Source organism: Leptonotus elevatus, chromosome 4 (genome assembly GCF_054856555.1).
Source record: "Leptonotus elevatus isolate MCC_2025b chromosome 4, RoL_Lele_1.0, whole genome shotgun sequence".
NCBI classification, from domain to species: Eukaryota; Metazoa; Chordata; class Actinopteri; order Syngnathiformes; family Syngnathidae; genus Leptonotus; species Leptonotus elevatus.
The window spans coordinates 9,917,667-9,930,919 of record NC_141242.1 but is presented as its reverse complement, the minus strand read 5'-3'; the positions used below and the strand labels follow the sequence as shown (position 1 = coordinate 9,930,919).

Here is a 13,253-nt window from a genome sequence, read left to right as displayed (position 1 = left end):
AACATGGGGAAATCATTAGCGTGCGGTGCGGTGCGTGCGTGCGTGTGCGTGTGTGATCAGTAAATATGAAGTACACGGCGACATCCTCGTGTCTGTCTCGTCCTGATCGATTGTTGTTGTGCACACACACTTGATGTAGTGTGCGTGTGTTTGCGTGCGTGTGTGTGTGCGTGTGCGTGTCTATCATTCCGCCTGAAGGGAGTACAACTGCTAATCACACACCATAAACTGTCGCAACCCGCAAGGAAAATACATATCAATTCAATTCAATTAAATAAATTAATTAATTTGCATGCAATAAAATATATATTTTTTAACAATAATAAAATAAATCTATCATTTTAAACGTATTGTAATTTATTTTTGCACGAGAGACGTTGTAATTATTTTTTTAAAACCTCACAATTCATTTGAAATTGTTATTACAGAGTATTTTATATCATTTACAGCAAATACACGTCATTATGATAATGGTTTATATATGTATTTTTAATTATTTTTATGATACATAAGTGCCGTTTACTTGCCACCAGTTTATCCTGAGGGCTATTTATGATATTATCTTATATTCTATTACAGTAAGTCATTTAAACGGCGCCATTTATGTTAATCTGTGCATGCTTAAATGAGAATTGAAATATGTGGACGTATATGTCACATATAATGCATGCTTCCCATACATACAGATTGTACACAGACAGGTGCCCCCCCCACCCCCCACCCCAACCTTCTCGCTCCCTCCCTCCCCCCTCCTCCCACCAGCACCCCCTCCCTTTCTGCTCACTCCATCCCACACAAAGCTTTTTTTTTCCTTTTTTTTTTTTTTTTTTCAGTTTGTGCGCTGTATGAAGGAGAGAGAAGAGAAAAGACGCCGGGGATGTTTCTATCTATACTTTGTGGTCGTCGTCGTCGTCTTAATTATTGACAAGCCTTTGAATTTGACTTCATTAATTTCCAGATTAATTTATTGCGAGCTTTCTGCAAAGTTTTTGCACGCAAAGACATGACTGTTTTGCAATAAACGACGAGTTCTTTCTTGTTTTATTTTTTTGTTTTTTTACTCTTTAAATTATATCCTTTTTTCTTTTTTTTTTGCATGTGTGGAAAAGAAACCCGCCTGATTCTCACTCCAAATTAAAGATTTGAAAGGGGAGAGAAGATGCACCCCGCCACGGACGAGTCAGCAGCGTATGCATTTGGTAGGTGTGCTGCCGTAACAACAAATCACCATTAAAAATCACTTTGCATACATAATTTGGATTATATTTGTAATTTAAGGTGATCCGCGTAATCTAAATAAATCCGGCAGCTAATATTTACTGTTAATGCTAATTTCTGCTCATAAAGTGTGCAAAAATGAATACTTACCAAAACTGAAGCGAGGCTGCCTCCGAAATATTTAAGAAGCGTTTCTCTTATTTGCAGAATCAGCAAATAAAAGCGACAAAGCCACGCAATTAACAGATGATTTGTTTTATAAAAAAAAAAAAATGCTGAATCTTGAATATAAATACACGTGGAGTAAATCCAGATTGTCCAACAGTGTGTGTGGTCGCTGGTTTGAGTTGGTCCGAGGCTGTGGCGAGCAGACGACTGAAAGCAGGCAGCTTGTGGAGCGTCGACATGCGCGCGCCTCGCAATGAACGCGGGGCGGGCAGGCGGGCATGCAATATATTTTGAGACGCTAGGGGGCAGCCATACCCTGCGCTGGGACCACAATGCATAGAGCACACAATCGCGCACGCACGCACACACACAAGAGTTCAAGTGTCACAGCCTGTGGTCATGAATGAGGTCATAGCCTGGCTTTTAATAATAATATTGAGGAAAACTTTATTGACAACAACAGCAAGCAGATTTGTGGACTTTTTTCTACTGAAAGTGTCATTTTATTGAACATATGGGTTTATAATTCTAATTATCTGTTTTGTTTTGTTTTTATAGTGACAATTTATAGGCATCTTTAAGACATAACATTTTGTCTTTTTATTTATTTATTACCTTGCAACTAATCCCTGTTGTAATGTACAATAAGTAATATTATTCGCCGATGTGTGAATATTCTCATATCATATACGTGAGGCGGCTTGAGCTGGAGTATGTCGTTGAATAGAATTAGAGAGAACTTTTGTTTTGCATCCATCCTTCCTTCCACTTTCTGGATCGCAAAACCTGACGGCTGCGCGGGACGCATGCACAAATCGCTGTAATAAGCCCAATCACAGAGCTCGTATACATTTTATTTGTGCTTTATTTTTTGCAGATATTAGATTTTTTGTGTGTGTGTGTGTCATTTTATTATAAATGTATGTAGGCTATACAGTTGATTTACTTGTTGTTTGCCTGTATGCACAAAGTATTGTAGTCTAATGTGGATGAATGTGAGATAAAAGAAAAAAATAAAATGTTAATTATTTATATAGCCTAATTATTTTTCATTTTATATTTTATCTCATTGTTGATCTGCAAAATCGTGTAATAGTCTGTGTATTTGTGAGATATTGGGGGGAAATGCATTTTTTTTTAATGTATTTACTTATATTTATTTATTTTTCCTATAGGTAGGCTACACAATTGTATAGAGTGCGTGTGAATGGTAACTATAAAATGTACAAGAAAACAATGTTCTCTTTACTTTTAAATATTGTATATATTTTATTTAATGCATTTTCTTTTAATAATGTACGTAATCATCCCCTTGCCCCTTCCCCCCCCCCCTTTTTTTACCCATTTATGTTGTTGAAAATGAAGATAAAAGTCAACAGTTGCTTTATTTGTGTTTAATGTTGCTATCCAAGACATTGTGAGACATATTTTTCATGTTCGGTATGGCCGAGAAGAAGAAACTACTCCCCCCCCGCCTCCCTCCTCGCCCCTTCTTCCTGGAAATCCGCCTCCTTTTAGGACCCGGCGGCCCTGGCTCGACCTCGGCCGCGTCTTGGCTCGGCACCAAGTGGCACAGCCGCGGCTCAGCAGCCAATGGGGAGCGAGGGGGGCGGTCCTACACACACTCCGCCTTCCTTATATGGCAGCGCGTCGCCATGGCAACGTGTGCTAAGTTGCAGCAGTCGTGTCAAAGTTCACTATATAGAGAAGCTCAGCGAGCTGATCAGAGAGAAAGCATTCTGCCAGCCGTGCTCCTCTTAAGCCAAAAACCTCCCCGACCGCCTTTTTAACATATTTCCGCACTTTGATTCGCCTTTTTCGACCGCATTCGAATCATATTTTCATCGCACGGAAGACAACGAGAAGAAGGAGACGCGAGGATTCTAAAAAGCGGAGATCTCCACATTTGCTGGTTTAAGAAGCGGATTTTTCCCTTTTTTTAAGTGGAAAGAATTCTTCCAGACTCGCAACCCGGAGCTTGTTGGTCCACATTCGACCGCCGGTCTTCTCCATCCTCGCCCCCCCTTTCCTCCTCCTACTCTTCCTCCTCCTCCTCTTCCTCCCTCCAAAAAGCCAAGCCGGTCCATGCTGCTTGCTCGCTCTCGTCCCGGCACTCGGCCCACCTTCCCCGCCGACGGTGGTGCTGGATGGCCGGCGGTAGGAGCCCCCTTGACTCGGCCTCGCTGGTGAGAAGCAGCCTCCCTCTCGTCGTCGTCGTCGTCGTCTTCTTCCTCCGCCTACTCCTCCTCGTCCTCGTCGTCGTCGAGTCGACTCATTCCGGGAGCGGAGCGTCGAGCGCGGCGCCTCGGCTGTGGTGACATCCCACCCCACCCCTCGCCTCCCAGGTCGGCGCGTGGAACGACAACCCCCCGAAAAGGTCAAAAAAGAGACAAAACGGCCGAGCAAAAAGTTTCCCCCCCGTTGACTGAGAGGCAGATATGGCAATGGTAGTGTGGAGAGGCTCCCAGGACGACGTGGCGGACACCCAGGGCGCCCTCTCCTCGCAGACCCAAGGCGGGCTGGCGCTGGGCAATGCACAGCCGGGCCAGCTGGGTCTGACGGCCGCGCAGGTGGCGCCGCCGACCCCGCAGACTCCCGCGCAGGGCGGCCCCAACAACGGCCAGTCGGGACCCGGCGGCGGCGGCCAAGGCGCGCAGCAGCAGCCGGACAAGCAGCCGCAGCACATCGAGTGCGTGGTGTGCGGGGACAAGTCGAGCGGCAAGCACTACGGCCAGTTCACCTGCGAGGGCTGCAAGAGCTTCTTCAAACGCAGCGTGCGGCGGAACCTGACGTACACATGCCGGGCCAACCGGAACTGTCCCATCGACCAGCACCACCGCAACCAGTGCCAGTACTGCCGCCTCAAAAAATGCCTCAAGGTCGGCATGAGACGGGAAGGTATTGGGACTTTTTGTTTACCTCACCTTTTCGGCTTTGTGTGTGTGTGTGTTGTGTGTGTGCGATGCAGCGGGTGCTCCCTGGCGAGGTGGCCGGTCGGAGCGTGCCTCAGTGCCGCCTTGTGCCGGCGCTCGAGTCGGGGGAGCTCCGCTGGATCTTTTTTTCTTGTTGTAATATTCTCACCATAAACGATGAAATATAACTGCAGACATCGAATATGTGTAGCTGTGCTGATTAAAAAAAAAAAAAGCATATAAAGGCTCGAGTCGGCGTCCACTCGAGGTCTATTGTTTACCGAGTGTGCGTGGAGTATTCTTGCAAAATACAGCCGCGCGGGTCGAGGGTTCCACACGCCTTTGTGCTCCGTTACGTGTTGGTGCGTTATTGCTGCCATTTTGCGAGCCGCTATCGGCCGCCGCTTGACGTGCAGAATTCAGGCTTCAATATCTGTAGTCTCTCTTTTTACTGCAGCCGTGCAAAGGGGACGGGTGCCGCCCACGCAGCCGCACCACGGCCAGTTCGCGCTGACCAACGGGGACCCGCTGCACTGCCACTCGTACCTCTCGGGATATATCTCGCTGCTGCTACGCGCGGAGCCCTACCCGACGTCCCGCTACGGCAGCCAGTGCATGCAGCCCAACAACATCATGGGCATCGAGAACATTTGCGAACTGGCGGCGCGCATGCTCTTCAGCGCGGTGGAGTGGGCCCGGAATATCCCCTTCTTCCCGGACCTGCAGATCACCGACCAGGTGGCCCTGCTGCGGCTGACGTGGAGCGAGCTGTTCGTGCTCAACGCCGCGCAGTGCTCCATGCCGCTGCATGTGGCTCCGCTGCTGGCGGCGGCCGGCCTGCACGCCTCGCCCATGTCGGCGGACCGCGTGGTGGCCTTCATGGACCACATTCGGATCTTCCAGGAGCAGGTGGAGAAGCTCAAGGCGCTGCACGTCGACTCGGCCGAGTACAGCTGCCTCAAGGCCATCGTGCTCTTCACCACAGGTGAGATCATGGGCGCGTTTCTCGCTCTCTTGCTCCGCCATTTGTCACCCCGAGTCTTGTTTGGGGTCGCTGACAGATATAAATGATGTGTGATGTGAGTGTGTGAGGGGTGGTGGTGGGGGGGCTCAGACAGACTGGGGGCAGGGGGTACCAAAATTATAGAGACAGAGAAAGACAAGCCTAATATTGCACAGGGTGTGTGTGGGCAAGTCAAGTTTTAATGCTAATGTTTTGTTATTGGCGACGTGCCATGTAAATAATGTGTACAAAGGAGCTCGCACTTTATTTGGACTATTGTAATGCTACACAAAAATAAACATTTTAATTTGAAATTTGTAATGCTAAAAAACTAGCTAATGCATGTGTAGCCCAATTTAAAAAAAAAATTAAACATATGCTCTCGTAACTAATTGTACTGTTTAAAAAAATGACAAAAATTAAACGTAAGTTTGTTGAACATGAAAAACTTAAAAAATTACATACCAAAATATAAATATAAACCAGTATAACAATATGTGTATTGGCTATTGTTGCTAATGATATAGCTTTTTAAAAAAAACATGCTAATTCGTGCTGCTCCCAAAATCATTACCGGTAATATATAAAAAAATAAAATAACTGTTTTTAATTTTTGTGAGATATAGCTTTATAATTGTAATATATATGACATGTAACCAATTTATACATACGCCTACTAACCATATCGCACAAAACAACAAACTAACTCGATAATAAATTTGCCGTGCAATAGTAAACTTTAGATATTATTTTCATACAATATTGAACTAATTTTTTCTTATTTGTAATTGTACTGCACACACACACACAAAAGAGAGCAACCAGGGATGGCGCTAAAGTGGGGCTAGCGGGGGCTAAAGCCCCGCCAGAAATCTGTGTAGCCCAAGTTAAGCAGTTCATTTGATATACTAAAATATATTTAGAAATTGTTTTATTTTTTTGAGTCTAATTCCACTTTAAAATGTTACATTTGTTGCACAATGAAGCATATTTTTATTGTCCATTTCCTTTTTGGGTTATTGTCACTATATTGGGCACATATATTATTTTATATGTAAGGACTATTATACGTAAGTGTACTGCTACAAAATACAAACTCTAAAAATAACGTAATAGAAAAATTAGTAGCTGTATAAAATGATAGTTATTGTCATCAATCCACCAAGATAAACACAAGTTGATTATAAACTTCCACATAGTGATGATGTGGAGTGAGGAGTGAAGGGGGGGGAGGGGGGGGGGTCTTCCCTAAAGGTCAAACCACCATAACAACCCCCCTCTTCTTCTTGCACCTTGCACCAACATACACTAGCAGCATCATGCATGTAAATTACACTGAAATTGAGTTTGTTTGTTTTTCTCCCCCAAATCCCCCACCCCTCCACCCTCCACCCCTCCCCCCATCCTCCCCAGACGCGTGCGGCCTGTCGGACGTGGCCCACGTGGAGAGCCTGCAGGAGAAATCCCAGTGCGCCCTGGAGGAGTACGTTCGCAGCCAGTACCCCAACCAGCCCACCCGCTTCGGCAAGCTGCTGCTGCGTCTGCCCTCGCTGCGCACCGTCTCGTCGTCCGTCATCGAGCAGTTGTTTTTCGTCCGCCTGGTAGGTAAGACCCCCATCGAAACGCTCATCAGGGACATGTTGCTGTCGGGGAGCAGCTTTAACTGGCCTTACATGTCCATTCAGTAAAGGATGAGGACGGTGCTGGTGCGTGAGGGTGTGGGTGGGTGGGTGTGTGGCGAGGGAGTGGGGGGCTGCTGGCCGGAGAGGACGATTCGATGATTTTAGCTGCTTCTTTTTTTTTTGTGCTCTGGAGGAATATTGGAAGGACACAAACAAATACACACACACAAAAAAAAAAAAACTGTGAATTTTCCCCTCCCTCCTTCCACTCCAAAAAAGGACACCGACTCTCTGAGTGACTGAACTGAAAAGAGGAAAAACGTGGGATTTTGTTGAGGACATTTCAAGTATTAAGTGCATTTTATGTTGAAAAAAGGAAGGGAATTTTGTTTATATCACTTGTGTCCTGTGTCCAAATGTATAGTTGTGTGTGTGTGTGTGTGTGTGTGTGTGTGTGTGTGCGCGCGCGCGCGTGCGCGTGTGTTTTGTACTTTCCTCCTTGTTTTTTTTCTCTCTCCGGTTCCAAACCGGCTTAAAATGTGAGCGTGTCGTACATTGTGTTATTTTCCTTCCGCGTGGGAAATAATGTGTACAAAAGAAAAACAAAAAAAGAGAGGAATTAAAACCACAGCAATAGTTGTTGTAGACTTTTTTGTCATCTTAGAAGCTTCATGCTTGCAAGCGCACTTAACGTTTTCAACGAAGAAGAATACTTTGCATTATTTGTCCTCGTTCAACGATTGGCAGCCTTAAACTCGTTTAGTTTACACGATGACATGAGGGGAGGTGATCAAAAGTGGAAAAGCCAAGGCGATGCGGTGTTTAATAGCAGTATTATGTGATGGAATAAAAGCAAACCTCCCCTTTTTCCTCCGATTGAAGTGCCTGACAAGCATGACGCCATTTCTCCACAACAACCTGCATGGTGAAACTGGTGTGGGGTGGGAGGGATTTTCCTCCCCGATTGTGCACCCTTAAGATGAGCGAATCGGCCGTGCGAGCATGCCGATGTGAGGCAGTATTGTTGTAAATATAGGTCAACTTGTTTCTTTTCTAGCAGCTCCGCGTGGCCCGGAGCAAATGTGTGGTTGCCATCATTTTCGCTCGTCTTTCCAACGGAGTGTCGGCTCGGTAGCACTGACGAGTTCTGTACATACATACATATTATTATTATTATTAATTATTATTATTATTACAACCACATTTTCTTTTGTTTTTGTTTTTACTTTTTTCTCAGTTTGTTTTTGGTTTCATGTATATTTAGACTGTGAATGCATGGCCACAGGTCGCTAACCTATTTTACCCTCTTTGCTATATAAATGTAAATGTTCTTTCTTTTTATTGAGGGTGGGGATTGGAGGGTGGGGAGGGGGGGGGGCTGTATAGATATAATCTGTGCGTTCACTACACACGAGCCCTTGTATTTAAAGACATACACACACTTAAAAAAAAAACACAAATAAGTGAAAGTTCGTCAGTTTATGAGGACTTTGAAACAGGGTGAGCAGTTTAGGGGTGCTTTGACGTGTGCGCGTGTGTGTGGGTGTGTGCGCGCGCGTGTGCGAACAATCCTTTCAATTGTTTAGAGGCCACAATTTCACACACATAGAAAAAAAAATGATTAAGAAAAAAAATCGTGATCACACACACGCACGCACGCACGCACACACACGTGGACCAGAGAATGATAAATGATTGTAATTATGAACCCACCTTTTTTATATAAATATATAAAAAATATATGACTGCAGGGTATTGATAACGTATAGATACTTTTTTTTAAATGATGAATTAATTGCAAGTGATACCTATGAGTGTGTGTGCGTGTATGAGCGTGTGTGTGTGTGCGCGCGCGCGAAAGTTTCTAATAGTTGAACACGATTCTCGTTCGTTCGTTCGTTTGTTTGTTTTGTGTTAGCTTATTGTACAACGAAGCATTCTGCTGTAAATTTGTTCTTGGTATTAAATTATAATTTATGAATTTCATATCTTTTCATGGCTTTTTTTCTCCTGGTGAAAAATGAATGGTGGGGGATAGGAGATCCCCTTTCTCCAGTTTATTTCTTCTTTGGTATCGGCCTATTTGCATTCAATTGTCGGGTGCACCTCTCAAAACTACTCCGATCACAAATTTCTAGAGACAAGAAAACTTGTTTCCCGGGGTTGTGACTATAATCAGTATTAGCAGTGCTGATGAGGAAAAAGGTGCAACTTTGACTCCTGCTGCTGCTGCTGCTGCTGCTGCTGCTGCTGCTGCTGCTGCTGCTGCTGCTGTGTTGCGCATGCGTGCTTGCTAATGATGACGACGATGATGATGATGGCGTCATTAATCTACTGTCTGCGATATTGATGACGTCAAAAAAATCGCAACAGAAAAACATCACTAAACGACGTATCGGCTTTAAGATGCACTTAATCAACATTATTATTATTATTATTATTATTATTAGAACAGCAGGACCACCTAATGAGGTCTCTTTACATAAGTGATGTAACAAGGTTTTTCATTTAGTGCATTAAAAAAAATCTTACGATGACGTGCCCATTAAAATCACAATTCTTAGTATAGTGTATTTATTTGTAATTCCCCCAAACACCCCCCCCCCCCACCCCCAAAAAATACTAATACACCACTCTTGGTTAAAATGGCAATTTATCATCCACAAAATTCCCCTAAATCATTTCATTAATATTTGTTGTAACGTGTGTTAATGATGTGTGTGTTACTGTAACATGTCCTCCTTTATCACGGTCATGTTCATGATTTATTTATTTACACACACACAAACACACACACACTGAGTATATAGGCCTATTGCACACGTCGGGCCATAAATGTGAGAAAACATCGCCATCTACCCGCAGAGTTCGAAAGTGCACATTGAGTGGACCCTGGCGGGCAAGAGTTCAGCGCGCACGCGGGCGCGCACGCACGCAGGCAGGGTCATCGACTTTGTGCATTCGTGAAGCTTGTGAGCTGCAAACTTGATTGACGCTTTTGCTGCCCTGCCACACACTGGGGACACTACATTAGGCACACCTGATGACGTGTCCATTTTCAAAAAGTGATTTTCGTATTATTGTTATTGTGCTGCATTGCACCGAGAGAAGTTTGGAATAATTGAACCAGCGACCAGCTGAGGCCAAAATATTAGGAACAGCCACGCCCGATGTTAAACCCATTGTTCTATGAAAAATGGGAGGGGAGGGGGGTGGGGGGCACTTAAAATGTTTACTTTTAGGCTGAAATGTTGCATTTAAATACTTCCTTTAACGTGGGCAGTTGCAGTTTGTGTATTCAAATGACACGCATACGCTTTAAACACTTTGGCGACAAAATTCGAATTATTTCTCAACTGAAAGAAAGCCTTGCTCTCTCGTGCATGGAAACAAAACACAATTTCTATAATGATGGCACTCATCTGAAATATTACACACATATTGTACTATAGGCTGCTGTACTTAGTACTGCATTTAAAATGGATGAGTTGGAAGGACACACTTTAAAGCCTTAAATACTCCCAATGGCATGTTACTCATTTTATATATGATGATACAGTACAGTTATGCACCACACACACACAGACACTCACGATAATAATAATAATAATTATAATAAAATAAAATCATAATAATAATAATAATGAATCCATTGTTTATTTGAAAACCAATCAAAATGCAATTAATTATCGTAATCTTTGTAAATGCCCCCCCCCCCATTTTGCACTCATGGTGTCTTAAAAAAAATTGTGCACTAACCCTACAATCAGACAACCTTGAGTTTCATTTTCTCGATTTTAAGCGTTTTGTTTTCTGCAATATGTGTGTGTGGGGGACGAGAAGATCATATACCAAATACAACACATTGCATTGGCCGTTAATCATGTGCTAAACTCCCAAAATAAACTCCAACTTTATTTCACCTCAATTACAGAACCTCGATTTAATTTCGTACAATAGCTGAAACAAAAAAATACTTGGGGGGCGGGGTGGTGACATACAGATGATGCGGATGATGAAGGATGAGGGCATGCCTTTTAAATATTGAAAACGCACGCACGCATACACGCACGCACACGAGCACGCACAGTCTACTATACTTGCACTCTGTATTATTTATAAAGTCTTGCATTTCCAGTGGTCAGAATGAGACTTTAAAGCATTTTAAAGCCTTCAATATCTCCACAAATATATTTTATTGATAGCTTATTGGAGATAGGCCTCGCTTTACAGGTTGCCACTTTTTTAAAGCACACATTTTTATTGTGCACCCTTTGATGTTATTCGTGTAATTTCATAAATTATCTTTTATACACACGATCACTAAAATGATACAAATTCGTTTTTTTTCTTGTTTTGAAATGTGTGTTTCGTTGTTTGGAGGACATTAGTTGGGGATAAGACATTTTAAAGGCAACGTTTGATGCTTATAAAATGCCTGGAAGGACACTTTCAAACATTGAAGTGAAATAAAAAAATAATTGGGTTGATTTTTATTTTTTATTTCATTTAGTTTATTTTTATTGAGCTTCACACTTTGGGTTGCCAGTTTCATGGATGTGTTACCCGGAAGAATTTGGAAAGCATGCTAGGGTCGTGTAGAAAATAAATAAAGTAAAATAAAGGTGACAAGTGGATTAAAAATATATCGGCTATATCAGTCTCAAAATGCTTTCTTTCTTTCTTTCTTTCTTTCTTTCTTTCTTTCTTTCTTTCTTTCTTACTTTCTTTCTTTCTTTCTTTCTTTCTTTAATTGATAGCTTATCAGGGATAGCACTTTAGATGCTCATTTTTAGGAATACTCCACAGTCTTCATGCTTTTTTCCCCAATTTGGAGAACACACGTGACATGTTCCCTTTAAGAAAAAAAAATCAAAAATCAAACAATATTTATGAATATTGGTTATTGGAATCATACATTATTACGCATCCAATAACCACTGATTCGGCGTCAATTGGCGACCTCAAAAAATATCATCATCATCATCGTCGTCGTCATGACAACCATTATGATTAACAACCCAGGCCTTTCACACCTACAGGTGAAAATCACCACAACAATTCAGCGTTCAAGTAAAAACGTATAAGATGCTTAATTTGGGGATTCGTATTGTAATTAGTAAGCAAATGCATGCTGTGCTAAATGTAGTTTATTGTTAAATGACTTAAAATATGTGCTGACGTGTTGGTGCTAATAGTAACTTGTAATGTCCAATCTCTCGAGACCTTGAGATGTTGGACATTAGGGATGAAGAAATGAACGAGAAAAACACAAACACGATTTACATTAATCATTTGTATTTAATGTACTTCACACACTGAGCATCCACGTTATTTAAATTAAATAATCACATTCATTTTACAATTTGTAAGCTATCACACACACACAAATCGTACTCGTTTATTCGCTTCACACTGTCTACTCACATAAAAATATAACAAATACATTGTTATTGTTTCAAAAGTAAAATTACTCTTTAAAAAAAAAGAAAGAAAGAAAGAATAGGCTAAATCCATCATTCCTTGTGATTCCTTCTCGTCCGTAAATGTGCTGATGTGCGGTCAATTGTGGAGATGACATTACAGGAGGAGAAAGAATACACTCCTGCCTCCTCCCTCGTGCTCGCCCCCGCCGCCGAGTGACCCCCACAGGACCCGGTGAGTGGCGCCGGCCCCGCAGCACTAATGACCAGCGGCCGGGAAGGGAAGACAAGCAAGAGGAGGGCGGTCATGCTGCTGCAGTGACGGCGGCGTCCTGCAGAGGGCGCCCTGAAGCATCTTTCACCTCACACGCCTGCTTCTCTTTCATCCGCTTGCTCTCTTTCTTCATCTTCATTTTTTTCATTCATAAAGACGTGAAAATATTATTTAGGTTTTTTTTTTAAACAGAAAATTATTTATAAAACGAAAAAGTTGAAAGAAGTATTTTTTTTTTGTAATGAATTAAAAGACGCAATTGGCCACTGAAGTTTATTTTATTTGTGACATTGAATGTGACTATGTGGAAAACGAAATCTAATTCGCTATTTCAAACTATTGTGAAACAGATCGCATTATTTGTTATGATTATATTGATTATAACGAAAAAAACCATCTCAAGAAATTAGAAGAGTACATCGACATTATTTTGAATATGGAATGAATTTCCTGTGTTTAAAAATGTATAATTTGAGTTTCACGTTTATAAAATTGAAAGAAAAAAAAAAGAACTTTCCTACCATATTTTCATTTATTGAGTTACACCTGCATGCTTAAAAAAATTAGACGTCAGACATTTGTTATAAATGGAACGTACAAAAAATCGTATAGTTTCGTTTCATTTTGTTATCT

General features: G+C 42.3%; 1 protein-coding gene across 2 annotated transcripts; it reads left to right on the top strand.

Annotated features, from left to right (window-relative positions):
• The first annotated feature begins 3,028 nt into the window (after nucleotides 1-3,028).
• On the top strand, nucleotides 3,029-8,909 carry nr2f2 (nuclear receptor subfamily 2, group F, member 2). Of its 2 annotated transcripts, none has more exons than XM_086073226.1 (3): nucleotides 3,029-4,284; nucleotides 4,738-5,283; nucleotides 6,715-8,909. In XM_086073226.1, exons 1-3 carry the CDS (start codon nucleotides 3,825-3,827, stop codon nucleotides 6,987-6,989), a joined length of 1,281 nt encoding a protein of 426 aa, XP_085929352.1. In that variant the 5' UTR covers nucleotides 3,029-3,824; the 3' UTR covers nucleotides 6,990-8,909. The 2 variants fall into 2 exon arrangements, with proteins under 2 accessions (XP_085929352.1, XP_085929353.1); XM_086073227.1 differs by having other exon boundaries at nucleotides 3,040-4,284; nucleotides 4,756-5,283.
• Nucleotides 8,910-13,253: the final 4,344 nt, after the last annotated feature.

Bases quoted from the DNA above. Each gene is read 5' to 3' on its own strand.
- nr2f2 (XM_086073226.1), top strand. From the start codon at position 3,825: ATGGCAATGGTAGTGTGGAGAGGCTCCCAGGACGACGTGGCGGACACC. The intron at 4,285-4,737 runs GTATTGGGACTT...CAATATCTGTAG, and splicing joins GGTCGGCATGAGACGGGAAG to TCTCTCTTTTTACTGCAGCC. The intron at 5,284-6,714 runs GTGAGATCATGG...CATCCTCCCCAG, and splicing joins CATCGTGCTCTTCACCACAG to ACGCGTGCGGCCTGTCGGAC.